At 44.4% G+C, this 27,291-nt stretch overlaps 1 protein-coding gene across 1 annotated transcript in view; it reads right to left on the bottom strand.

Annotated features, from left to right (window-relative positions):
- The window catches only part of LOC144119314 (fatty acid synthase-like), a 120,867-nt gene extending 105,391 nt beyond the window's left edge, over positions 1 to 15,476 (bottom strand). The window contains exons 1-5 of the mRNA XM_077651975.1: positions 15,388 to 15,476; positions 11,441 to 11,585; positions 8,118 to 8,444; positions 7,234 to 7,434; positions 6,556 to 6,678 (exon numbers count right to left, since the gene is read on the bottom strand). Of these exons, the coding sequence (XP_077508101.1) occupies positions 6,556 to 6,678; positions 7,234 to 7,434; positions 8,118 to 8,444; positions 11,441 to 11,579 (790 nt within the window). The 5' untranslated portion in view covers positions 11,580 to 11,585; positions 15,388 to 15,476. The remainder of the gene's footprint in view (positions 1 to 6,555; positions 6,679 to 7,233; positions 7,435 to 8,117; positions 8,445 to 11,440; positions 11,586 to 15,387) is intronic.
- Positions 15,477 to 27,291: the final 11,815 nt, after the last annotated feature.

The following is a 27,291-nucleotide window of genomic DNA, read 5'->3' as shown; positions in this document are numbered from 1 at the left end:
GAAAACAGTTTGGAGGTGACTTCGCTTGACAGCACAGTTATAATCACGTTAAACGTAACTATAAGTCCTGTATTTATCGTATTCTCTCAAGGTCTCGCTGATAGCGGCATACAAAAATATTCTGACTTTCGCAAATTGAATGTTCTATATTTTTTAGCTATCGCGAATATTGTTAAGCCACGATATTTATTTATTGTTTATTTTTCACGAAATCAATTCGGTCGCAGATGACCCCTATTAATTATTACTCCTGCATTTTCAGAAGGGAAATTTTTTTAAATGTAAATATCAGCATCTTCATTAGAAAAGGAACTTTTAACTGGAGGGTTCATTTTCGCTCAGGTAGAAGCCAGAGCGGCTTCATGCACTTCATGGACTTCCTTTACAAAGAAAGTGGCAGCGCGCATTACCCAATAACGCTTTCGTCTCTTGCATATACAATACATATAGCATTTCAGGGTGATGATGGCCCTACATGTCAGGATCTGTTGACAAATACATTCTGCATTAAACCTTTCCAAATTCAGTGTCGTAGACGGAGTGCTAACTTCTCAAAATAAAAAGCTTTTCAGGCGCGCGACTCCATTTCCGTACACTGTATAACCACATAAAGGGGAACCGTTCATGTGGCTATCTCCAGTACGAGACGGTAGATTTGCACAGAACTGATTTCACTGCAGAACAGCAGTGTAGGCCACTTAAGCATTGCCTAAGATAGATTCATCTCTTTTACATTCGATATATCTAGTAATGGTCACTGAACAATATGTGGTCTGTAATAAGGCTTTTATAGTTTAAAATTTAAATACTGTTGTTCAAAACAACATGATGCAACTCTTTTTCTTGGTTTAGAATTATGAGTTACAGAAGGTCCTTCATAGAAATTTTAAAGACAATCCGAGAGCATTTCTTTAAATATGCGTCTAATTTCGCGTTTTTTTTTCATTTTTGAATCTTTAGGATAATTCAACGCCTAATAAACACAATCTGCCAGTTCTAGAAGTACAAATTTTGTCCAGCGATAGCACAAAGAACGCCTTAATACTGAGAAAAAAATTTAGACTCAGGTTCTTGCTTCTTTTACCATTATTGTACCAAAAGCTGACATTATTGCAATGCCTTACTTTTCCCAGCAAAGTTTGCGAATTTTTTACTGCACAATATGGGATCCAAAATATTTTTGCGTTCATTCCAACAGAAACGTTTGCCTCAGTTGCGACGTTACTGTTGTAAGATTGTGGTGAGGGAGCCGCGTTACAATCCCGAGGCCCTAACATCGGTGCAACTACCACGGAAGCCACGCCGGAGTCGTCGCCTTGCCGGCTAGGGACCGCTGACAAGCACCATGCAACCGGCAGATGGGCCATGAGCCGTGTGAGGTGTCGCTGCGATCCAGGCTGCAGACCGGCCTGCGGGCGCGGCCAACAGCTCCTCCCAGCATTAACGGGAGTCTCGGACTTTCGCAGGAGTGGACTTTCGCAGGCTAAGACGACGTTGAGTGGTTGACCTGCTACCAACGGGTGAGAGGCTATATCCAATGCGACGCCGTCGCTCAGCTAGCAAATGTGGTTTGTTTGCTTACTCATAGTGCTCTGGTCTGGTTCGAGAACCACGAGGACTCCACAACAACCTGGAAACGCTTCGCTACGGAACTGCAGCAATGTTTCGGCGGCAACCTCGCGCGACAAAAGCGGGTCGTAAAAGCGCGTGACACCGCCTCCACTTACCGGGCACAACCTACATAGAGGAGGTTCCCTAGTTAAAACCACCAACGTTCATATATCTGACGCAGATACAGTTAGAGACTTTGAAGGGGATTGCAGACGATGTTTATAATTCTCTGATTGAGAAATATGACTTCGCAGCGGTCTCAGCTGCCATTCGGCAAGTCCGCACATTCGAGGCGTTTAAGGCTCATCGCATTACTTCCAAATTTGGGCGCCTGGCCAATGTCCCAACTGTGGCCAGCGTTGAAGACAGCTTCATGGGTTTGTCAATGACGATCCGACAGATCGCATGGGGCGCACCATCCGTGTCCTCTGAAGTTACTGTTTCTCCACGGGCTTCTTGCGCAGTCCACTCGATGCCAGAGATTAGTTAAGTGAATGGCCTAACATCAAGGTTCGATGGCCCTGGTCTTCCGACTCCCTACTGTTCACTATTGTCTGACTTTCAATCCCACCACTATCCGTACTATGAATACTATTCACGGCCATCTGCCCACTCTTTCCGACGCCCAGCCAGAAGGCCTGAAGACGTGTTTAGGTACTCATTGCGTCCTGCCTCATCGAAGTCTTCGTAGTAACAAGGACTTCGACGCACCGCTTCCCTGTGCCACCGCTGCGTCATCGAGGGGCACAACGCTCGCTACTGCCACCGCCGTTCACTGATTAGCTACAAGCGACCCGTCAACCGTGCTCCGCCAGTAATCCTTCATACAGTCCTTCTTGGCGATGGCCATCGACGTCGAGCGACGGTTCCCGGATCGACGGACCATGCAACCGCTCTATAAATACCGACCGCAGTTTCCCTCCAGCGCTTTCCTTCTCTGCGCGCCGTTCTTTGTCACCACGGCGGCATTCCCAATCGCCTTCGCCGGGAAACGAGTCAGCGCGGCCGCTGGAGGTGAGGCCGCTATCGACTGCGCTGCCTTTAGAAATTCCTCGAACAGTTCTTATGTTGAAGAAAGTTTATGTGGTTGTGGATAGTGTGCCCACAATCGCTTTCGCTGATGCGGGTGCCACCATAGTCATTATGAATTTACCATTTAGGAACTTGTTAGGCTGAAAAGTTGTTTCCTTGGAACCGAAATATGAACGTTCATGGCGCGGGAGGTCAGCTATTATGTGCTCTTGGGATGTGCATTGTTGCAGTGTACCTCGACAGAATGGCATTCACGGCGGAGTTTGCGGTTCTCTCCACATATACACACGATGTTATTCTGAGTATCGGTTTTGTGCGCATGTGGGAGGCTACTGTCCACTGTCACTCTGGGGAACTCTGCGTTGACGGTTCTCTCTTCCGCCTGGACTCTGAGAAGTGCCACTAGCTCCTAAAGATGTGTTTTGCATATCTGAGTACACCTGTGTGCGTCCGCTGTCTACGATGTGCGTCCCAGGTTCTTGCCCGAGCCTTGCTTTCGGTGCCTTTGATGTTGACGTGACGCTGCTCTAGTGTACCTGAGCCAAGACACTCATTTCTGTGCCGGATTGCGTGGTGTCAGAATTCCAGGGCTTCGAACGATTGTGGGCCATCAAAAGTTGGCCGCGGCTTGTGCTTTTGCCGGCCAACATAAGATTTCCACGTGCAGCCGAAAAGGACCTGAACCGGTGGCTTTGGTTGAAGACGCACAAGACGAAGTTGTTGCTGCGCTGTCTATGGACTCACAACTGCGTCGCATGATTACAAAATCGGTGAAATATGAACACCGTGATGCTTTGGCGGCCTTGCTGGTTAAGTACTCTTCTATATGATTTTGCAGATTCCAGCGCTTCACCCAAAATCCCCTATGTCATGTACACTGCATTTGATTGACACCCGCTATTCACACCCCATTTGACCGAAGCAGCATAGAATGTCACCAAGAGAACGCCAGGTGATGTGTGAACAAGTTCGGGATGTGTTCCAAAATGGTTCTGTACGAAAGCCCTGAAGTCCTTGGGCCGCCACCTTCGTTGGCGAAGAAGAAAACTACTACATGGCCCTTTTGCGTAGGCTACTGTCGCTTAAAATCTGTACCAAAGGAAGACGTGTACACCCTTCTGCGGATTGATGACGCAATCGACTGTCTATTCTCCGCCTCATACTTTTCATCCATCGATCTGCGGTAGGGCTATTAGCAGATGTCCATATGAATTTAGCATAATGTCTTTTGATTTCTGCAATGCTCTTGCAATTTTAGAGAGATTTATGGACGTTTTCCTACATGGCAGGAAATGGCAAATCTCTGTTTGCTACCTCGATGATGTCATTTTTAGCCGGACATTCAATGAGCGCAACGAACGCCTCACCCTTGTGGTGAACTGCCGGAAGCACACTGGTCCGGTACTTAATTCGAAGACGTGTCGCTTTGATGAATATCAGACATTGGTGGTCCGCCGCCTCGTTGACGGTGCAGGTGACTGACCTGACGACCCCAAGAAGACCGCGGCTATTGAAGCTTTTCCCACGCCTCAGACTATAAAGGACCTTCGAAGTTTTCTCGAACTCTCTTCGTATTTTCTCCGCTTTATGTCCCGTTTTGCAGACTTCACCAGGCACTCACGTGCCTCCTTAACAAAGACTCTCCATACGAGGGGACATCTGAGTGTGACTGCGCCTCGCCAAGTTAAGTTCGTTCTAACATTGAATCCAATTCTACGCCATTTCAACCTTTCGGCTCGAACGGAATCGCATACTGGCGCCAGTGGTTTTGTCATTTGTGCTGTGCTGATTCTGCGTTATGGCGACAAGGAACACTCCTTGCGCTAGTTTTCACCGTTGAGCAGCTTCATTGCCATGGTCCTCTTCCATGCAAGAGTTTAATAACACAGTTTCATACAGGAGTGGATGCCGACAAGCTTATGCGTACTGTCTCTCGGTTTTCCCGTTGTGTCGCGAGACGGTGCGGGCAGGGCAATTCATTTTTTGTTTATTCCAATCTAACCTCTGTCTCTAGGTTCTAGCCTGTTATGCGTAAGTGGTGCAGCCAAGGGCTTAATATTTTTCAATCTTTTTAGGTTGCCCGAACCTAATATATGTCTCTCGGGTGCAGCCGTTATACATAGGGCCACTGGCAGGGACACTTTATTTTTCTTTCTTTTTATAGTCCCCCAATACTTTTTGTCTCTCGGTCGCCGCTGGCCACGGCAAAGTGTGAAGCCGGTACGTTTGACAACTCTATCGCTGCTGTGGTCCCTCAGTTTCCTGATGCCCCTACGTTCCACGATGAGCAACGGAAGGACCAGCAGTTAAAGCCGATATTTACAGCTGCGCAGGCCCCTATAGCTTCCAGTACACTGTGTACGAGATCGACATTGGTACTTAAGGCCTATTGTGCCACTGGTCTCCGCTTTCATCTCGCGCTGCCTGCCAGCCTATGGGCCTCTTTTTTGCGCGTCATGCATGATGACCTGACTTCGGGACATCTAGGATCTGCGGGGATATTCTAGAGCACCAAGAATGTTTATCCTGTTGGCGCATGCGTGATACAACCGAGAAGTATGTGGCTAGTGTGCCCAGTGCGCCAGTCATCAGCGCCCCACTGGTGCCACTCCTGGGCACCTCCAGTCTGTGACGCCTCCAAGGCATCTTTTTCAGAAGTTAGGTGTAGACCTCTCGATTTATTTTCCTAAGTCTCGTACTTGCAACCACTGGATCGTCGTCTTTACTCATTACCATTCTCTTTACAGTGAGACAGGTGCTCTCTTGGCTACCGCACATAAGGTATGGGTCTTTCTTCTGCACTCTGTTAATTGACGCCATAGGCCCTCGCAAGTTTTTATCAGATAGATAGGCCGCCAGTTCACCGCCGATGTCGTCGAAGAACTTCATTTGTGCACATCGCAATTCCGTCATTCTACCGTCCATTATCCACAAACTAATGGTTTGATGGAACGAACCAACCGGACACTCATCAACATGCTCTCTATTTATTATGTCGCCTGCTATCACAAAGACGCTCTCTGTTCCGCTATTTATCACATATGCATACATCTCCGCTAGATACGATACAACCAGACACAGTCCGTTCTTCCTCGTCTATGTCCGCTCTCATCGGACATACACTCTGCCGCCCTCGCACCAATGCCTGACTATCCCAGAGAGCTTCGCCTGCAATGAGGGAAGTGTTACGGACTGACGGAATTCTAACGACGGGTAAGAAAGCGGAAGCAAGGACGAGGAGGTTGAAGTGGGTTAGCCAGTTCGACCCGGCCTTGCGGCACCTGGACTGCGTCTCGCTCGACTGTGTTCCTGGCCTGGTGAACTGCCTAGGTCGTCTCGATTGCGACGTTATGGTGTGTGTGTGTGTGGGGGGGGGGGGGGGGGGGAGGCGCGTGCGTATGCTTAAATACAAAAATTAAATATTTACGCTTGACAGTGTGGAGAAGTGAGTCTTGTTTTTGAGCTTATTCGCCTCGTGGATTTTATTTTTTGAAACCTGCACAAAGGTGGGCTTTTCAGATACAACTTGAACGGCTCACAACTCCTCAGAACTATCATCTCCGCGAAGGCAGCAGAGCCTCCATCTTTATTAGTTTTTCGGTGCTTTCACGAGCTTTTATTTTTACTCTAGAACCCTCTTTTATGAAAGCACCTGTCTGCTCGTACGTCTCACACTGAAACGTCCAAGACTTCCGTTTTGTGTTTTATAGCAATACAATACCAGTTCATCCAATAAACTTTCTTCTGCGTTGTGTTTTTAAGCTGGCTTCACTTTGTGCCTGCTTTCTGGCTGGAGCGTATGCTGGCGCTTCTGTAGATTCGCACGTGAAACTTTCGCCACAACGCTGCGCAGTTTATAGCGTGGTGCTTAAAGCAAGCGTTGAAAATATATATTTTTGTCAATGCGCTTACCTTCAGTCTTGTACCCGTCCACGTTGGCTTTGACATGGACCAGCTTGGCGTAGATCCGCCGAGCCTCGCACTGACGTTGAATGAAAAATACACCTACGCTCTCACTTCGGGCGTACCCACTCGCTGGAAAAAACAGAAATCAAGCTACTTTTCAGTACATCAATGGCTACATCCAACGGTGAAAATTTTATTGCTTTGAATTTAAAGCTAATTTAATCTCGTGAGTAACAACACCAAACAGCATGCAGCTTCGTGTTTTTTAGTTGTTTTTTTTAGCAGCGCATAAAAATGAATTCCCGTAAGGTATGAACTCTTGAATGTGAGCTGAAGGTAGTGAACTGCGCATAAATATACCCTGGACGTTTCTTAAGCCGTGTAATATTTCTGCCAACATATATTAAATCTGTTAATTTGTCTACAGTTAAGCAGCGCATGAGAGCTAAAACCCGGAAAAAAATGGAAAAATATTAAATGTGCGGCTTCCCTTTCCTGGCCTCTTTGCGCTTCCACGTCGTTGGACAGGCTCTCGCCGAGATTTTATACTTTTATAGCTGAATAATAAAAACGCAGGATTCGTGGGCATCACAGGAATAGCTGCTCGGTCCTATCACCTTAGTTGAGTTTGTAACTTAAAAATACGAGCTTATAACTACAAGGATATGTGCATGAAACACGTACCATTGGAGTCAAATGACTTGCACCTCCCTTCTGGAGAAAGCATTCCGAGACGCAAGAAGGACAGCGTCGTGGCTGGCTTGAGGAATATATTGGACCCGCCCACAATAGCCGCATCGCACTGTCCCGCACGGAGGGCCAGCAGAGCGTGGTTAAGGGCTATCATTGCCGAAGAGCACGCCGTGTCGACTGTGACGCTTGGCCCTGAAAGCACATTAAAAAACAAAATGTACGAGAAATGCATTTCATTTCAGGCTAAGTCGCTTAAATGCGGAATGTTCTGAACAATGCCGCAGATTTGTTCTGTTGCTGAGGTAATGACACCCAGCGTTGGCTTCACAAGCCCGTTTTCTCTATACGTCTCGTCTTGCAAAGCGAATGACCTAACGCACAAGCACATGGCGGGGGCAACGGGGTACTCTCTAAGCCACTAATATATTCTAGTCTGTCGACAAGAGCACAATAAGAGAATCAATGAGAAGTGCACATAGCAATAGAAAAAATCAGGAAACAGAAAACACGTGACGAATGGCCTCAAAGGTGAAGGGAGTGTAGAAAAAACTGCCCTTCAAGGTAAATAACCGCTAACGATGGTTGGTGAGGACAGATTCACGGCTCCCAGAACACTGACGCATGTGAAAATTTCTGGAATTCTGGAAATTTCGAGCGTGACGTCTACGCTATTTAAGGCGCATGGGCAAAAATTTGTGCAGCCGAATTTCTTGGGTTCTAAAATTTCCCGTCTTTGCGGCCGTGAAGTGCTTTCATTTGCATTGCGCGATGAGAAATCCTGGGCGCATGAAGGGCGTGAGGCGCTAGGTCAGGAAGACCTCAGGAGTCTGCAGTGCTCCATAATTATTTTTCATTCGCCGTAGGCTCTCGCTTACCTTTGAAGTCGAAAGAATAGGAAATACGATTGGAGAACATGGCCCGCCCACTTCCGAGGACGCTGTAGCCGTCGACCTTGTCTGTGTCCACATTGAAAGCCTCTTCTGACTCGACGTAAAAGGAGCCAATAAAGACGCCCACTTTGCGTCCTCGCAGTGTTTCGGGGTCGTAGCCAGCGTCGACGATGGCTTCGTACGTGGTCTTCAGCAACAGGCGGATCTGGGGGTCCATGAGGTGCGCCTGCTTGGGATTCACGCCGAAGAACTGTGCGTCGAACTTGGTGAGGTCGCGAATCTTTCCCATTCGCTCTGGCAAGCCCAGGTGGCCTACAGTAGAGATATATTGAAAAATTTGCATATAAAAAATGAACTGCTTCTTTTTGGCGCTGGCAAGAATTTCCTTTTGTGCCAGGTACTTATCTGGCCCCCACCCCCCGCTGGAAATATTTTCCATAGAAGTAATTACAGCTATACTGAAAGATTGCAGTTCTTTGAGAGGTAATCACTACAGAAGTTTGGTAAATCTTGGCACCCTCTCTGTGGCCCTGCACGAAAAAAACGCTATGAACGGAACAAGCACAGAATGAATTCACGAGCGTTGACATTCAATTGGTAGCCCTTAATCAGGAAGCTCTCGTTCATAGAGAGGGGCTCTATCAACGCTCCACCAAATAAATTTGTGTTTGCTTGCCCCAGAGTGCTTCGCACTCTTTTAAAATTACTGTAGGCCAACAAGCCGAACATACCACATAACACAGAGTACCTCTGTTGAGCACATGTGGTGCTTCTTCAAAAACTTAGTTCACCGATGTATAAGCGATTTTGTGCCAAGAAAACGGAAAATTTTGCGCACTAGCAATCCTTGGATGACAAAAGATATTGCGCGTCTGGGACGTAAGCTTAATAAAGCGAGACAACAACACTCAAAGCATCCTTCATCGGCCACTGCAGATAAGATTTCCATGCTACGCCTGTCGTTGCGGAACGCTGTCAATACATCCAAACACCAATTCCGCACTGTACGTATGAAAAATTTCCTTGTTTCTTCTCCAAGCAAGTTCTGGCAACATCTCGCGCCACGCAAGAAATTGATTCTTGGCCTTTCGGCAGATAGTGCGGGTATGCACGACAAGTTAGAAACAGCGCAGGCGCTCAACCAGTACTTCAGCTCGATATTCACTCACGATGACGGCTGCAAGCCACATTTTTCTTCCTTTGATGATCTGGCACCAATCAGTGACATTTGCATAACTGAGGAAGGTGTGCTAGCTCTTCTGCTTAATTTGGACACAAAGAAGTCGCCAGGGATTGACGAAATACCTAATGCCTTTCTGGTGCGGTACGCTGAATGGTCCGCCAAATATTTAACTTTAATATTTAGGAAATCACTAAACTGCTCTGAAATGCCAAGTGATTGGAAACACGCAAAAATCACCCCGATTTCCAAAGACCAACACAAATCAACACCTTCTTCCTACCGGCCAATTTCTCTTTTGTGCACTTCAGTAAAATTGCTTAAACACATCATCTGTAAACACTTGACTAACTTTCTCGAGGAGAACCACGTCCTTGATAATCGCCAGCACGGGTTCCGTCGCGGTCTCTCCGCAGTAACACAGCTTATTGCAACAGTCCACGATTTAGCGGCAGCACTAGATAGGCATAATCAAGTTGATATTGTTTTTCTTGATTTCGAGAAAGCATTCGATCGTGTGTCTCATCAAAAATTACTGCAGAAGTTAAAGCCTATGCTGAAACACGAGTGCCTACTCTCATGGATCGAAGCCTATCTTTCGCATAGACGTCAAAAGTGTGGTTGTTGATAGTGTCCTCTCTGATGCTGTCCCAGTAGAGTCCGGTATTCCGCACGGCTCAGTCTTGGGTGCCCTTTTCTTTCTAGTATTTATTAATGACATAGTTCACAACGTACATGTTAAAATACGGCTTTTCGCAGACGATTGCATACTTTATCAAGAAATTTCTAGCCCTGAAGATCAACTCCTTTTAAGCGATTCACTGTCTGCAGTAGAAAAAATGGTGCTCCACGTGGCAAATGACTTTGAATTCCAACAAGACAGTAGCGATGACTGTGACACGTAAAAAGAATCCTTTTAGTTTTACATACCGCTTAGCCAATGAGCCCCTCTTAGTTGTCAACGCTTTTAAATACTTAGGAATTCAGATAGTCTCAGACCTTCGATGGAACGAGCACATATCGTATATAGAAAAAAGCTCTAAGACAACTGCACTACTTGAGAAGAACGCTGGCACAATCCACACAAGAAATAAAGCTTTTAGCTTACAAAACATTTGTTCGGCCAATGTTGGAATATGCTGCGCCAGTGTGGGATCCCTGGACCGAAAGTAAGAAACTTAAAATAGAAAATGTCCAACGCAAAAGCTGCTAGATTTTTCTTTAATTGTTACATTTGGAATATTTCCCCAACAGCCCTACTGCAAACCGCAGGACTTGAACACCTGGCCATGCGTCGTCATCGAGAAGAATTAAAGTTATTCTACTTGTATTATAACAATAAACTAACAATAGAGGAAGGAATTTTAGTTGAGCACACATCTCGACACCCTACACGCTCTTACCATACTAAGAAAGTTGCCGCGTTTTCATGCAAAACTAATGTATTTAAGTATTCGTTCTTTCCCCATACTATTATTAAGTGGAATGGTTTACCTGCTGATGTTGCCAATTCCGAATCGGTGAATTTATTTTTACAAGCTCTGAAGGATGTATAGGGCTCTTATGTATCCTTGTTTTGGGCCAAGTCCGATGCCTTCGTTTGCTGCCAGGATCGATGTCATCATATGTTCTATGTCTTTGTAACCGATTTTATGTTTTATGTACTGGTTTTTGCTCTGTTCGCTATCTGCTTCTTTTGCAATGTACTTGTCATTTTTATCAATATGTTTGTACCCCACTGCTGCCTGAGGCCTGTAACACAGGCCGGCAGTATTTGCTAAATAAAATAAAATAAAAATATACATTTGCGCTGCCTGAAAGGTCACTATTTGATAATGCCATTTTTTAGAATAACGTTTTTTGCTGTATATGCCTCTATGCACTTTCTTGCACTATTTGATGTGCCCAGATGATCATAGAGTCTGTGTAAGCCATTCGAAAAATCAGTGATTGCAACTGCACAGAAATTAAAGAAAGAATAATCGCGAACATCTCTAGATCTGTGAGCACTCTTTTTTGTATAGTCAAGGATTTTACCCTGCATTATTGTTAAGATGTACGCAGCAATACACGGTAGCTGCCAAAACTCAGTAAGGAACTGTAAAGCCGCCTGGAAGCTCAGACGTACCTCGAGGCCAGCGAGCTTCGTCAACTGTAACTAAGTCGACACCAGAGTACAACTTCTCCTTAAGATCAACGAGATGGTCCGCTTGCGGAAAGTGGGCCGACAGGCCACTGATCACAAATTCTTCGGCATTCATTGCCATGTTGCACTGCAAAAGAGGGCACGCAAATCAGAGTATTACTGATAAAAGCGAATACTGCCCAAAGGCCATCGAGCGGCTCCAGTTATCTCTTTGATACCAGAAAAAACTTCCACAGCACGAGCTCGTCTTTGTGAACATCAGACTAGTATAATGATAGAAGCAGAACATGCGATGCTATGTGGGTAATGTGGAAAACCTTTTTTCTTGTTAACAAGCACGGACATGCGGCAGTCACATCTGGCGTGTTTGCGTACGACGTAATCTTGAAACAGAGAGCAAAAATAACCATTCTTCGGGAAGTAAAGTTTCCTTAGAGCCGGTAAATTGGTGATACTGAGTATCTGGACGTGCGTCATGAAACGCGCCGGCGCTGCACGAAGCGGTGTCCACTTTGTAGCCAAGATATGCTACGCTCGCCGCGCCCTCAGCCCAGCAGGCTGTTGGTGTTTTAAACAGGTGTATCAAGTAACGGAAGATTACGTCGACAAAAGCGATAAAAAGCAGCGCATGTCAACATAGCTAAGGGAATTCACAGAGAAGTGATGGGGCTGCCTATCGCAGAAAGGAAAGAAGCCGTGACGCCGTTTCCCGAAAAAGGACAATTCTCAAGTCCCAAATGCCCCGCCGCGGTGGCTCAGTGGTTAGGGCGCTCGACTACTGATCCGGAGTTACCGGGTTCGAACCCGACCTAGGCGGCTGCGTTTTTATGGAGGAAAAACGCTAAGGCGCCCGTGTGCTGTGCGATGTCAGTGCACGTTAAAGATCCCCAGGTGTTAGAAATTATTCCGGAGCCCTCCACTACGGCACCTCTCTCTTCCTTTCTTCTTTCACTCTCTTCTTTACCCCTTCCCTTACGGCGCGGTCCAGGTGTCCAACGATATATGAGACAGATACTGCGCCATTTCCTTTCCCCCCAAAACCAATTATTATTATTAAGTCCCAAAGGCATTGACAAAATCCAGGCAGGCTTCGCTCCACAATCAAGCAGCATTCTCCAGAATCTTTCGTGGTGCCATTAAAGGGCCGCATAGACGAAAGCCTTGATAAAGCTGCTCCTATGTTCCCTGCACGACGAGGACAACACAGCAGGTAAACATGACGCCGTGAAAGTGACTGCTGGAGCTTTTTAACTCACATGGAAAGCCATTGGAACTGTGGAGCACCATCGGTGCAGGCTCTAAACTTTACCTAAGGGAACCGGAAAGTGGGTTTGAACTATGGCCCTTTTCGGTAAAATAACTTCAAGAAGACAATGTTTTGATATTGAGCCATGCTCTAGCTTCTTCGTAAGATTAGCATATACTGAGATGTTCAGAGACCTATTTCGTGGCCGCAAAGTAGTAAATAAACTCCGGGTACTGAAATTTTGTGTGCATGTATAGCGTATATTTTCTTAGTCAGTTGCCGTTGCTCAGACAACACAGTGAAGCGGTCCTCTAGAGAGGGTTTACGGCTTAATGAACGCGGTAAGTCTCGGTATCTATATGTAGTCAGCAGCCAAGTTGATCGCGTTGGGAGCAGATAGCTTCGCTCTATTCCGTTTTCTCGAGAAACCGTTACGACTTAGCGCACTATGAAACACAACGCTCTGTGCAGCTCTATTTTGCTTCAGAAATCAGACTGGCGATGAAATAAGAAACTATACAGTCATTTCAAGCTTAGACTACACAACGAAAAACCTGCTGCTTTACAACAACTTGAAGAGTTTAGAATTATGACCGACTGAACACGGCTTTTTAATCACTGCACTGTGAGGTAAGTTAGATGTGATAAATCGGAACTAGAGGAGGAGATATAATCGTAAAAAATATATATTGCACAAGGGAGTGCCATGCCTTGGTGTTTCTTATTCCAACTGTTTGTTACTGCTTCGCCTGGACATCTTTCCTCCTTGTTCCTTTCGGCTTTGTGTGCACAGGAGTATGAAGGGGCAAAACAGGGCATTTTGTTACTATGTGCCCTCTAACTTTCATAATCATATTATTTGAACATTAGTTAACGTCATCTACCACATGTCAACTGCAATAAAACTTAAAAGTGAGCAGGTTGGTCTTTTGTAAGGAAATAAAAAAAATATTTTGACTCGAGCCTTTTTGAACACGAAAGTACTCGAAGCAGCGCGAAATTCTGCACGCCACATTTTTTAAAGCTATGCAGTTCCAACGGTCAACCACCCTGCATTATGGTAAAAATTTATTTGTTACTTTTCGTTATTTTTTACCGCACTCAAAGATTCAGAATGTTTGTACATGGAGTTCATGTAAGGCATTCATTTTAGAAGCCAACGACACGTGTGGAAAAAGGTGGCACAGTAGCGTGCAGCAGGGCCTAAAATATGTGGCTTAGAGGCTAAAAGAGAGAGAACCGGAACACTAGAACAGAAAAGGACTGTGAAGCAGGCAGGAAACTGAAAACAAAATCGCGTAGCTAGGCTACTCACAAAGCCTGGCTGTTAAACAACCAAGTCTTTACCGAGTCATAGAACCAAACAGCAGTCTAAGCTGCACAGATTAAGTGTTTCCTATGGTAAGAGGCTTGATATCTTGAGATTTACTGTCCCAAAAGTACTCTGGTTGTGGGGACGTCATGATTTAAGAAGATTGCATTGGTGCATTGGTGCCTATGGTGCCAAGTTCGCGTTGAATGACTGCAAAACTGCATATCTTATATTTTCATGCGTGTTTCATTTTGTCGCGCACAGACTGCGACATTTTAAATTTGTGGTATTAGGGCGAAACTATTTGTTGCTTGTTTGCTTATGCTCAAAGCAGTCGGCACCCGACTTGAGCACTATGTGTATGAAACGAGATGAGACCAGATTTATCTTGAATTATCATAGACGCGTCAAACTGTTTCAACGCTGATATTGTGAAATTGTTCCGAAGTCCTACACTAAGACCTCTTTAATTGCATATGTTCTGTTTGCAGCAGTGAAATCCAATATTGAAGCATATCAGTTCCCCTATTTCTGCTTCTGTTGACTTTTGAGAAGGGCGTACGCATTAGTCAAAGAACATTTCTTTGTGCAAGCTATTCAAATAGATTCTAGAAGCTATTCTTGAAATTCACAGCTAATGCTGAAATGTGGACTTTTTTCATAACTTTTGTTTCTTATCGCCTGTCTGTAGAGTCTAGGGGGCTTTTACTGTTTTTATTTCCAATTACACATCCTCGTGGAAGCTTCGGCTGCTTTGTAGTCCTGACTGAGTGTGAGAGCGAAAGCCCTAATTTATTTATTTTTGTTCTTCTTGTTGAGTTTTGTAACAATTACTGCCACTTCTTCAATATTACTGAAGAATTTGTATGCGGTTAGAGATTATGAATGTAATACCGCATGAAAATATATTTTTTTTCATTGTGCCCTGTTTATCGCAACCACGACGCGGTCATACCACTACCACGGAAGCCGAGTTAGAAGATTTATTCCCAATAGACGTGACGAGATTTCTGAGGACACATCGTGATCACAAGCACCAACTTCTGCGTAGTCGAAGATACTTCATGATATTTATGGCACATAATCTCGAAACTTAGCCCTCAAGTTTAAAACAACTTGAAAACTTAACCGTCAAGTTTAAAACTTAGCCCTCAAGTTTTATAACAACTGCAATCTTTGAGGGCATCCTCCGGTAGTTGATCGCACACATGGGGCAACTGGCACCACACATGTTCAAACGTCCTCCCTTCGCTTTAAAACAATCCTGTGTGAATAACACATCGGAGCAAGTAATGCTCATGTCAATCGGCCAGTTCGCGGCATCTGCCCAGGTTGCACACTCAGTTTAGGTAATCGAGTTAGAGAACTCACCAAATTGAGAAAGCAGACCTAGTCGTCTTCACTCAGCTGTTGCAAGAGTTGTGTCAGCATGCTGTGGTCGAGGTCCCGATCACCTAGAAGATAGCAACCTTCTATGACTTCCGAAGCTACTGTATCCGATTCCCCTAAAAAACCTCTCTGACGCGCCTGCGCAAAGCAAACGTTCTGCTTACGTATTTGAACTCCACCTACCTAGTTTCCACCGGCTGAACTCACTACCTCTCCTCTCAATAAATTTTACTTTCTGTCTGCTGTGAAACGTTATATTAATAGAGAGCACGCTTTAAATCCCAACCCCTCACAGGCCGTTAAGGTTCTTTCAGACGTCTATGACACATGAACATCCTGTGAGCCAGCTGCAGGCGTGCCTAAGGGCATCGTCCCCAGCGCTTGCTAAATAAACCAGCTTTAGTCCATCACACCAGTGCGTATGAAGCAAAGACCACATGTTCAAAAATACATGTTCAAAAATAACTGCGTGAAAAAAGAGTCCGAAAGGGGAGAAGAAGACAGGACAAGCGCTAACTCTCAACTGAAGTTTAATCACAGAAAACAGAAATGTAAAGAGATTACAGGCAACAACTAAACAACAAAGCCACAAGGCAGGCGCAACTGCGTTGGGTCAAGATAGGCAACATCACTATCACGCAGGAACAGAGATAGTTTGCTGACACGCAATGCAGGTTTTGTTTCGACGATTTCTCTGGTCATTTGTACGGGGTGCTCATACAATATGTCACAATACTTGAAAGAAGGAGAATAGGATTGATATTCTCGGCAAGGATCGACTAAATTAGTAGAGCAGTTAGAATCTAATCAGTTGTGATGTTCTCTGACTTTTTCACTAATACACTGTCCCGTTTGCGCATTGTATGTTTTTCCGCAGGACATAGATATTTTCTAGACTACGCCCTGAGAGCACGGCAGCAAAACCTTTTTATCATGCTTGATCCCACAGGTTGCTACAGATTTATCAGGATTCCGAGCCTTATGTTCTGCAAATGAGCAAATTCTATTGAGCTTGTTTGGTGCCGAGAAAACATCAGCAATATTATACCTATGGGCCACATTTTGAAGCCCATGTGGCAGGCTGTCTACATAAGGAGGGACTGCTGCGAACATTTAATTTTACATTTTTGCTGTGAAAAAGGCGGCAAAGCCGAAGTTTTCAGCTTTTTACTAATTTTATTGCAACCTAAAGTGATGACTTCATCTGGGTATCCTGCATCCGTCAGTCTATTAGCCTGATCATCGAAGCTTTGTTTCATAGCATGGTGACATGATTTGGACAACGTCGATGACAAGAATGAAACAACAATTCCACTTTTTACTGTCTTTGAATGATGCGATGTATAGTTCAGCAATGGTTTTTCGGCCCATGGTAAGTAGTTCCAAAAAATGTATTCATTCTGTGTAGTCAAATACAAGTCTGACATTTTCATCTGGTAATCGACCGGAACTTCAGTGGGGAACAACAAACCACGTAGATTTGCGTCTAATACTTCTATCAAAGCACACATGTGTCTAGAAAAGTTCGTTTGTTCAATTAAGAAATTCATTAACGCATCTGAATATACACGACATCATCTAACCCAAGTTTTTTGGATGCCTCGATCCGCGAATAAGAGAAAAATATCACGTAGTACAGCCGGCATTCTAGAACCTATACAAACGCCTGCTTTTAGCATAGAGTGCGCCTTCCCAATCAATGATGGTATACTTCACACAAAATGACAGCAGCTCAAGAAGCCTAGCTACTGAAATGCCACATATACTTGGTAATTGTTCCTCGTCATTGTCTGAACCTTGAAACGAAAGACGTCAATTCGTTGTGAGCAAGAGTGTAGAACAAATCTACTACATCTGTGCTGAAGGCTGTACACAAACCTGGATTTTCCTGCTGTAAAAAAAATACGACAAACTCAGAGTTGCGACTTTAAGGGCATCATCAGTAGCCAATGTCAAATGCTTCTATAAATAGCCGGAAGCTTCATATTGCCATGTGATCTTCCCCCTCACAATTGCCCTGAACGGCATTCCTGATTTGTGCATCTTGCCAGGGAAGAAAATCTTTAAACAGTTGCGTTTTGCATTTTTTATACCGTCTTTAAGGCGTTCCTGATTCAAATTTTCAACTAAGTGCGTAGCCTTGGATTTTACCTTATCTAGATTTGCCGAGACCAGCCGAAATTTCTTTTGGGTGGCTACCATCGTTTTATCCGCAACAACAATTCAGGTAAGAAGACAAAACAACCCTCTTTAGCAGCATTTTCCAATCGCAAGTTTTTCGAGACTAGGAAGTTGATCACTGAGCTAAACCCCTCCGCATGTTTGACTGAATTTGACGTGCTAGCCAAAACCACAGTACACTGCTCAACGCATCTGGCGCGATAAGCGTCCTGTACCATGACGAGAAATCAATCGCGCGGGAGTCCCCTTTTATTCCTTTCGCAGGTGCCGCAGAACTTCTGGCCCATCCGAAGTGCGATTTCAGAATTGGTGTATCACCAAAGATAATCACTTTTCCAGGTTCAGTGATGTTCCCTTCCTTGCGGGACATGCGCACGGCTGTAGACCTATGTACTTCGGTTTTTGTACGCTTTGGCATAATATCGTTTATATCCAACTCTCTGCCCTGTGTCCGTTTCTTAACTCTCGACGTGGTTTCTTTTGGCGCTTTCGTTCAATCCATTTTCAAGTCATGGATCTGTGTCGCAGCCTTATAGATACGTGCAATAGGGAATTTGTTATTTATAACTGCGGATCTTTTACGGCTCAGTCGTCTCGTCAGGGAGTGCACATGAGAGTAATGAAAGTAATTGCAGGGCAAGGTTTGTTTGCTGTATTTAAACTGAATTTATAAGCCCCAGGAAGAGGGCAAAAAAGAACGAGGCGCAACGCAAGAGAAGAACGGGGACTACTATGTACAAAAAGTGCGCACTGAATGCACAAATGAATGAAGGGAACACGCATGCGAACCAAACATAGAGCAAGTACAAAAACAATGACAGTGCGAACAAAGAGACGGATAGTTAGTGGATGCCAATAGAAAAAAACTGCGGCATTATTATCATCAAGCGCTAGTTTTAAACATGAAGTATAAAAGTGAGAGGGACATTTCTTCAGTGACAGCGTATAGCAACGCAATAGCGTAGAGTTAGTGTACACCAATGAAAATGTAATTTATTGATTCAATCTGCACTTCGTTTCTTGTGATTTGCTACAAGCTTATGAGATATGGCTTCCAAGCGCCCTTTTCAATTCTCCCGCTTGTTAAAGCGATTGGCTGGTTGCTTGCGAGTTTGCGGTTCAAGGCGTTTTTTTTATATGGGCTTCGTTTGATCGGGGTACAACAATGATGACGTACTGAGAGGTATTTGGAAAAAAATAATGGTGCCAGGGCTGAATTTCAGGAATGCCGTTTTGTGCCCAAGCGCAGAAGTGAAGTCCAGATTAGAACTAAATCAGAGAGCTGTTGTAAGATTAGCACGAGGTTCCCACGGGAATACCAAAAGCGAGGCAATACAGTGGGATATTGGGTGGGTATCGCTCGAAGCACGGAAAGCTTAGAGTAAAATATTTTATGCAAACGCTTGAGGAAACTGCAGACAATGGCACGTGGGCAGCTAAGGTATTTAATTACTTATACAGAAAGAGCGTTCGCTTGGAATGGCGGAAAAAGACAAGGAAACTAAATACAAAGTATGCAGGTCAAAGAGACGGAGAACTAAAGAGCGTTAAACAACACGTAAAAATTGCAGAAGGTAAAAATTGGAATAATTAAACAGAAAAGAAGCAGAGTGTTATATATGCCTGTCGGCCACTGTTATTCGAAGTCGCCAGAGCACGGTCTTATCACTTTCGGCTCCTCATGTGAGGCGAGTGCAGCGCGTACGGCCCTTCCACGCTACATGATAGGCCGTGAAAGAATCAAACCAAGAGACGGTAATTCTTCCATGCTCGAAACTGTTTCCAAAGAGCTGCGGCTTTTATCAGGCAAGTTCTTATTTTTCTTAAGCCATTTACGCCTACCATCCGAGATTTTCAACGCTTGCACGAACGCGTCAGTGTCAGAAGTGAAGCCGGCGCGCACTAGAGGCAAACATTACTCTTTCTCATACATTCACAAGCCCCTGAAACTCCTCATACCACTCCTGGCGAAATGATGCAGCAGGTAGGGATGCCCCACGGCAATGTGATGGTAGGTGCTGCCACGGGAAGGTCTTGTACGACCCACGTTGTTCTTTCCGAGCAACCTCTCGCGATCAACTTTGATTTAATTGCCACTTGCCAGAGTGGTAAGTTTGCTAGTAAATCGGTGGGTACGTTGTGATGACCCGCCAAGGTCACGGGACATTGGATGCCCACCTAGGCTGCGTCTGGACCACCCTATGCTACCCTATTTATCACTCACAACTCCGAAGCCGGATTTTATGGGGAGCAAAGCGTTTAGCGCTGGTCGCATTAAGATGAACAAAAGACCAAGCAGCCCAAAACTTTCAAATTTTTATCTTGTACGATTAGTTTTTATATTATGCACACATTATTCAGGAGGCTGAAAAAGAATTTCCTTCTGTGAAAATGCTAGTATCTCAGTGCAAAAAAAAAAAATAAACGATGTCGTAGCAGAGGCAGCGTTCTCGCGCACAGCTCAATTTCGCAACTTCAAACTGACGTAATGCTCGAGATATTAAAGTCATGATAGAGATATTTTCATATTAAAAGTTTAGGTTTAACGCAATATTTCAGGCTCGTTTTCGCCATTCTCAGGAAGTTTACACTTCCTAGAAAAAAATCTGGAACAGGCACAAGTCTCAAAGAGGCTATTTTCTAGAATTTTTCTCTATTTAAATATTGAGCTTATCTCTTTCAGCTTTGCCGAATAGATAGACGTCCAGGTGGACTTCAATTCTTATGTAATGAAGGAAAGTGCAAGAAACATTGCGTAGATCTGGCATTTTTGAACATAGTGTTTTTTCAAAAATGAAAAGAAAAAACCCATCCCCATTTTTTTCTCAAAACTTCTGACAAAATTCTCTAGAAGCAGACGAAAAGAATACAAAATAACATCTCGCATTATATTGTTTTGCAAAAATATTACCTTCCTTTAACTCTGTAGCTCCAGAATCCTTTAGATTTTTCCAAATTTAGAGCCGCGCCAGAGACTGCACAGAACTGCGCTGCTAAATACAGATCTTCAAGCCCACTCTTTTTATCCGAAGAAAAAAACGACGACATCAGCAGCATAGGCTAAAATCCTAATATCGCAATGATCAATTGAAAATCCTCGAATAGCTCGGGATCGGATGATACTAAGGCACAAGGGTTCAAGATATAAAGCAAATAATTCACCTGATAGTGAACAAGCCTCTCGGGCAGACGAGATTAGTAGAAACGGTTTGGTAAGCTCATGACTTGCGATCAAGCTTATAATAGACTTTTTACCATAGCGAAATTCCCTTTAGCAATACATCCCCAAAATTTCCACGTTCCAAGACTACAAACAAAACATTATGGCGCACGTTATCAAAGGCCTCCGCAAGGTCAATCTGAATGATAGTGACCTGGCCGGCGTCATCTGTGACTGACGCCAACACCGAACGCGCAGTATATATATTATTTTAGATACTGCGGCCTCGAAAGCCACAGCTCAGCTGCCGCAAGTTATGCTTCATGTTAAACTGCAACACACCCTCATGCTGTGCATCGCAAATTGTTGACTTCATAAACTTCCATCTGCAGCGCAAACAGGCCAGATCAGCTTTACCTTGGTCTTCTATAGTCGCCACACGTGCCACCGACCCAGCAAAGAAAAACCATGAGCCAATCATAAACAAAAGCTTTCGTATGTCTACTCTGTTCAACTACAATAAAACCCGACCATTCTTTTCCCTTGTTCTTTGTATTTCCGTTCATTTTGCTGCATTTTACCACTAGTTGAGTGTAGTCTAACCCAGGGGAGTTCTACTGATGGCTGCAATTCAGCCATACAAGTTGGAAATGCTGTGCCTAAGAATTCGGCATTCGCAAGAACACAACAACACGGCATTCACAATCACTCGCTGAAAACAACACTCTTGCCTTCTCTCGAATTAGGGTGGATCTAGAAAAGAATCTAAATCACCATTATGTTTTTTAAACACCCGAGCACTGACTCAGTAAGAAGCAAGCAGTCAGGTGATTGCAACAAAGACACAATGCAGTCAAACTTTAGTTTAATTGATTTGTTTAAATTTCCCATGCAGTAATCTGCAGTGCGCAAAATGCACCTTCAAATGTAAAATATTACAGCTTGAGTAAACATGTTTCCATTGTTCGCGTGTAAATCATTGTTTGTAGGAAAAAGAGGCAAGGAAAAAAAGTCAGTCATCGCACTCGCGACACTGGCTCTAAATAAAGCAGCAAATGCCATTTTCTTCTAGGTTAGCACGAATAGCATGCATGCTTATTCGCATGCACGCGAATAAGCAAACAAGGATGAGTCACGGTGAGATGTACGCGTCCTAGGAAGGAGCTGTCTGCAAAATCAACACTCTGTGTGTCCTGCTGTTATGCCTTACGCGCTGTTTTTCAGCTATTCCTGATAGCACAAAGAAATCAAACTTTTTGGCAGGAAATATGAAAATTATTTCTATATATGCTTCAAACAGCCAGGACCGATATGATAATGGCAAGGTGAATCTTACAATAAAAATGCGATCACTAAACTTAAGATTGCACATGTTTGAATTCTCTCGCAACTTCCATGTGCCCGGCTAATACAAAACAAGTTTAACAGAAGCTACGCTCCCGTAGTATTGCAATTACTAGGCAGGTCCTAATATTGGAGCAGCGGGGTGGTTTTTAGACGATGGCCGTTCGCCAGCGCGTATTCTATACACCGATGCTTTGAGTCGTTTCTGTCCTCCTCGCATACTATACGTCGCGGTTTATGTCTTGCCACTACAGAGCACAAATATCAAATTTTTTATTGCTGTTTCACAATAACTGACGGTTTAAAAGACACCCATCTGACAAGACCGGTATATGAGGCTGCGTCAACTTTTTATTGCATACAAAGAATCGGCGTTATTAAGAAACTGTCGCAAGCATTGTCACAGAAATTCACGCACGAAAAAAAACAAAGCTGTCCTGTCTAGCCGCAACGTAATATGTGTGTAACAAAGAGATGTGGCAAATAAAGAAGATAGTTCGCAATCCCATGTCAGTGCCCAGAAAAGCGCTGCGCTATTTCACGCTTGGCGCGTTGGGGTGTGCTGGCTCTTGCAAAAGTTATATTTTCGTCAATGTTTCCCCACACATGGGATGCAGAAAATGCTGGGTCACTCTCGAAGCCTGGGTCACTCTCGAGCATCCTCGGAGAGGCAGAGAAGGAAGCTGCGTTTGTCGACAGCATCATTGCTGAAGAAAAAAACATGGTGTTTTCAATACGATCCTCAAACAAAGAGGCAGAGCGCCGAATGGCGGTCCACAAGCTTTCCGACGTCGATAAAGGTGCGGTGACAGAAGACCAAAACAAAGACGATGCTGATAGTTTTTTTTTTCAATTGCAGAGGCGTCATACACCACGAGTTCGTCCCACAAGGGCAGATGGGGAATCAGGAGTTTTGTATCCGTGTGCTTCAACACGTGCATGATGCACTGCAACGCCGTCGCCCTGACTTATGGGCATCTGGACAATGGAGCCTTCTCCACGATAACGCAAGGCTGCACACTGCTTTCAGCGTGAAAACATTTTTCGCCGAGCACAGCGTTACTGCACTTGCCCATCCGCCGTACTCGCCTGAATTCTCCCCATGAGATTTTGTTGCTGTTTCCTCGTGTGAAGAGAGCCCTAAAAGGTCGCTGGATCCCCGACGAGCGTGGAGGACATTCAAGACGCCACGAGAAAGGAGCTGACAGCCCTGCCAAAAGAAACGTTTTCGAAATCTTTCCAAGACCTCAAGAAATGTTGGAAGCTGTGTATAGAAGGCAAGAGAAACTGTTTCGAACGGGTGCTGCACACATGATTGGAATGTTAAACGCATTTTTTATTGGACTCAGTCTTGGAACTTTACGGAGAAGGGTTCTATATCAAACTCCATCGGAAAAAACTGCTTCCACTATACAAAACTGTACTACAGAATTCAATACTAGCAAACAACAGCAGCTCCTTTCTAAAGCATATCCACAACCCGTTAATATGAATGTTTTTTTTTTTCGGCGATGTATAATACATACAAGCGTAGTGGTCCGCTGCAGCGCAGCTAATAAAAGCGCTCCTTTTCACTGATGGAAGTTTACAAAAGAAAGTGACTTAACCTATGAGATACAGAAGACGTTGGGTTTGACCTGTAATCGCTTAGTGAAACAGATTTGGCCATTTCAACCATTTGTTACAGGAACTGAACAGTGTGCTTTACCTCTCATGAAAGCATACCGCTCAGAGCACGCGAACTAAAACCGTGAAACAACACAGCATATACGCCTGTAGTTGACTGCAGGCGTAAAACGTTCAGATTTGGTCGCAGCCGGAATAAGAAAGACAGTGCGAAAGCTACGATGATGTGCAGTGAAGTCGAGCCAATCATGCTGTGTCGTTCCGCCTTTGGCTTCTTAGAAGTATCTTATCATAATTAATAAATATAGCAGTGGATATTGCACACGCAGCACACTCGAGGCGCCCACAGGACTCTATATTCCTGCAAAACTACGCTCGACAGCCGGATGGATGGAAAACTTTATTAAGCAAGCGAGTTTGGACCGTGCAAGGTCTCAGGGCCACCGCACAGCCCTCACATTACGCGCATGTGTCCAGGCCACGTAGGACCATGGCACTGGCACCCCGGTTCACACAGCGAAGTTGCGTGTCCGGGTCCTGCGACGCAAGGAGGGCCTCCCATTCCTCCCATGTACCGATGCCGGAAAACATCAGTTAAGTGGCGTGTAGCCAGGAAAAATAGAACCGCAGTGACGTGCGCACCTGCGTTGGTACCGTTCAGGAAACGTCTGAAATTTAACAGCAGTTCAAATACCTTCAAAGCATAGGCTCCGAAATGACTCCTCGCTCTGTTCTGACTCTTTTTCTTCATATCGGTGGTGATGTGTTTCTATAGTGAAAGCTTCAAATAAATAACGAGACCCGAATTCAGGATGTCCGGCGTTCTGTGGCAGCTTTGCTCTTGAAAGAAGAGATTTTGAGTTAAGAACGATTCATTGAGGCAAATAAAACTGTCTAGACTAGGCTACGGGTTAGTTAAAACATTCAGATAGTTCCAGCGTGTCCCTTCGTTCTCAGCTCTTTCTTTCATGTTTTCTCTTCATTCATCTCTTCGCTATTTTCTTATTCGTCTTCTTGTCCTCTTATTCTTCTTCATCTGTCTTTTCGTGTTCTCTCTATTTTGTGCCTTGGATCTTGGTTTCACCTGCCCGTGAGTGGCGGCAATGCAGTCAAACGCCAAGCCAACGCAGGCCGACTCAAGACAAGAAAAGCCAAGCCATGCCTACAGATACTACAACTGGGTCATTCCACGCAAACGACCAGACGTTACGCTCGATCATCTTCAATTTGTTCAAAAAAATTCATGGGAACTTATCCTAATGTGTGTAATTCAAGCCTGAAATATTTTTCTCGAAACACTCTTATTCTTGAGGTGAGGGCAGTTTGAATATTTATAAAAGGCGACAAACCAGGCACTGCTCAATAATAAGAAAGAATCCAAATTTATTGAAAATACTTCACAACTGTTTCATTCACATTTCCACAGATTCTGGCTTTCGATATAATTCGAAGCACGCAGCGTTATACGGCATAATTTATATATAAAATCGACAAAAAGTGTGCAAATGTCACATTTTTGTCGTTTTTCGTTATACATATCAACTTGCTCTTAGAAATTATCAAATAGCCGCTCTGTTTCTTTAGATGTCTAGTACCCATAACAAATGTTACAGGAGATGAAAGGGCACACATGGAGGTAAAAAAATACCAAAGTTTCAAAAATTGCGTTTTTAGCCAAAAGCACTCGTTAATTTCACCCTGAGGTGGCCTTAGTAAAAATACAAACAATAGCGGGTTACATAGAACGCCTTTATTGCCTTTCATTTCTGTATTTTTCATCGGCGTAATTTTTGGTTAAAGTGAGAAAAGAATTTTTGAAGTTGAGCTCTTGAGCGGCAAGTTGCGTTCTCGCTAAAGTTAACGCCTGTTCTCCGCAGAACACAGCACCTGGAATGGCATGGCACTTATGGCCAGATAACAACTTTTGTTTGCCGCCGTTTAGGGCTGAAGCTAAAGAAAATATCGTGTTACATTTGGCGGAAGGTATCCACTACTCGAGATCGTTTTCGCGTTCGAAGTTCGAACAGGCCCGCTTTGGTGCGGGCGGGGAAGCCAAGAGAAGAAAAGCAAGGGTATACAGAATCCCAACTGTACTTCGTCTCCCTTATCGCTGTCCAGGTTGAACGGTTGCGCGACGGTGCCAATACAATTTACACAATCTCCGAGCAACTGCAGCATCAAATAAAATCTGTGAAAGAGATATTACAGCTAGAACGCATACAGACTAGCAATAGAGTATGCGTGGAGGCGAGAATAGCCATGTAAGTATTAAAAACACAGTTCGACAATACTTATTTCGGGGTCTCTCATTATGTTCGGATATCAGTCCAGGCATTTACGCTGGTAGGTAGTGTTTAACCTCGAAAGTGGTACAAGAGTTATGAGTACATCGGGTTCTGGATTAACTGGCACCACCAAGTGCTCTTTAACGTCAAAAGAGTCCGACCATGTTGCTCTCGAACACTGGGGCACCATAGTCCAGAAGGGTTCAAATGAGGCCAGAAGGGTTTTCATAATAAAACATTAGCGGTATTGAGTCGCCGCGGTGGCTGCGTGGTTATGGCGCTCGGCTGCTGGACCGAAAGACGCGGGTTTGATCCCAGCCGCGCGCGGACTAATTTCGATGGAAGCAAAATTCTAGAGGCCAGTGTGCTGTGCGATGTCAGTGCACGTAAAAGAATCCTAGGTGGTCGAAATTTCCGGACCCCTTCACTATGGCGTCCCTCATAGCCTTAGTTGCTTTGGGATGTTAAACCCCCATAAACCATAAACCCAACCACTAACGGTATTAAGCCAAAGGTCAATGCATATTATTCGCTTTTAGGCAACAGAAACTCAAGACTGAAAACAATTATGAAGAGAAGGACACATGGCAAAATGCGAGCATAGACTGTAGTGAAATGAAAAACTAAAAGGACGAAAAATAATAAACGCAAGGTCAATGGCTGAAACGCAAGCACAGAATTTAACAATGTGGAACGCACAATAAATATGCATATAAAACAATAAATAAACTCTAGGCAAGAAGTGAATGACACAGAGCCGCAGGAAATACGCGGTGACTGCAAAGAAATAGACTGTAAAAAAAGAATAAAAATGAACGACAAAGCATCTGGCTGAGGACATCTGGCAGGCATGTAGGACACCCATTTCATACGCGGTCTCTAAAATGATAGCAGACACGTGCCCACTGATATTTCGTATCTCATCTCGTTGGGGAGATAAGTAGGTTAATTTCCCCGTGGTTTCGTTTGTGCCTCAGGAGACAGATTTGAATTTATGAACCAAAAGATTATATCAATTTATCAAGTGAGTGACCCAGAATCCTAGTATGCCTCGCTATGAAAATGACGCCCGCGTACCCCAGTTAGAGGCGCACAACAACATGGAATAAATAATCGAAGCGAATTTATCCAGCTAAAAGAATAACTGGACATAACACGCCCACTCAGCCTATTAGAAAATGATACAGCACCTCCTCGACTAACATAACCCCAAACGGCTTCCTCACCACACACCCGAACAAGTCTAGAACTTAATTACACGCCTCCTCCGACACACGAACTGGGAACCAT

The sequence above is a fragment of the Amblyomma americanum genome, chromosome 2, assembly GCF_052857255.1.
Source record: "Amblyomma americanum isolate KBUSLIRL-KWMA chromosome 2, ASM5285725v1, whole genome shotgun sequence".
Classification (NCBI taxonomy): domain Eukaryota; kingdom Metazoa; phylum Arthropoda; class Arachnida; order Ixodida; family Ixodidae; genus Amblyomma; species Amblyomma americanum.
Note: the sequence above shows the minus strand (reverse complement) of the source record. Positions and strands in the feature narration are given on the sequence as shown.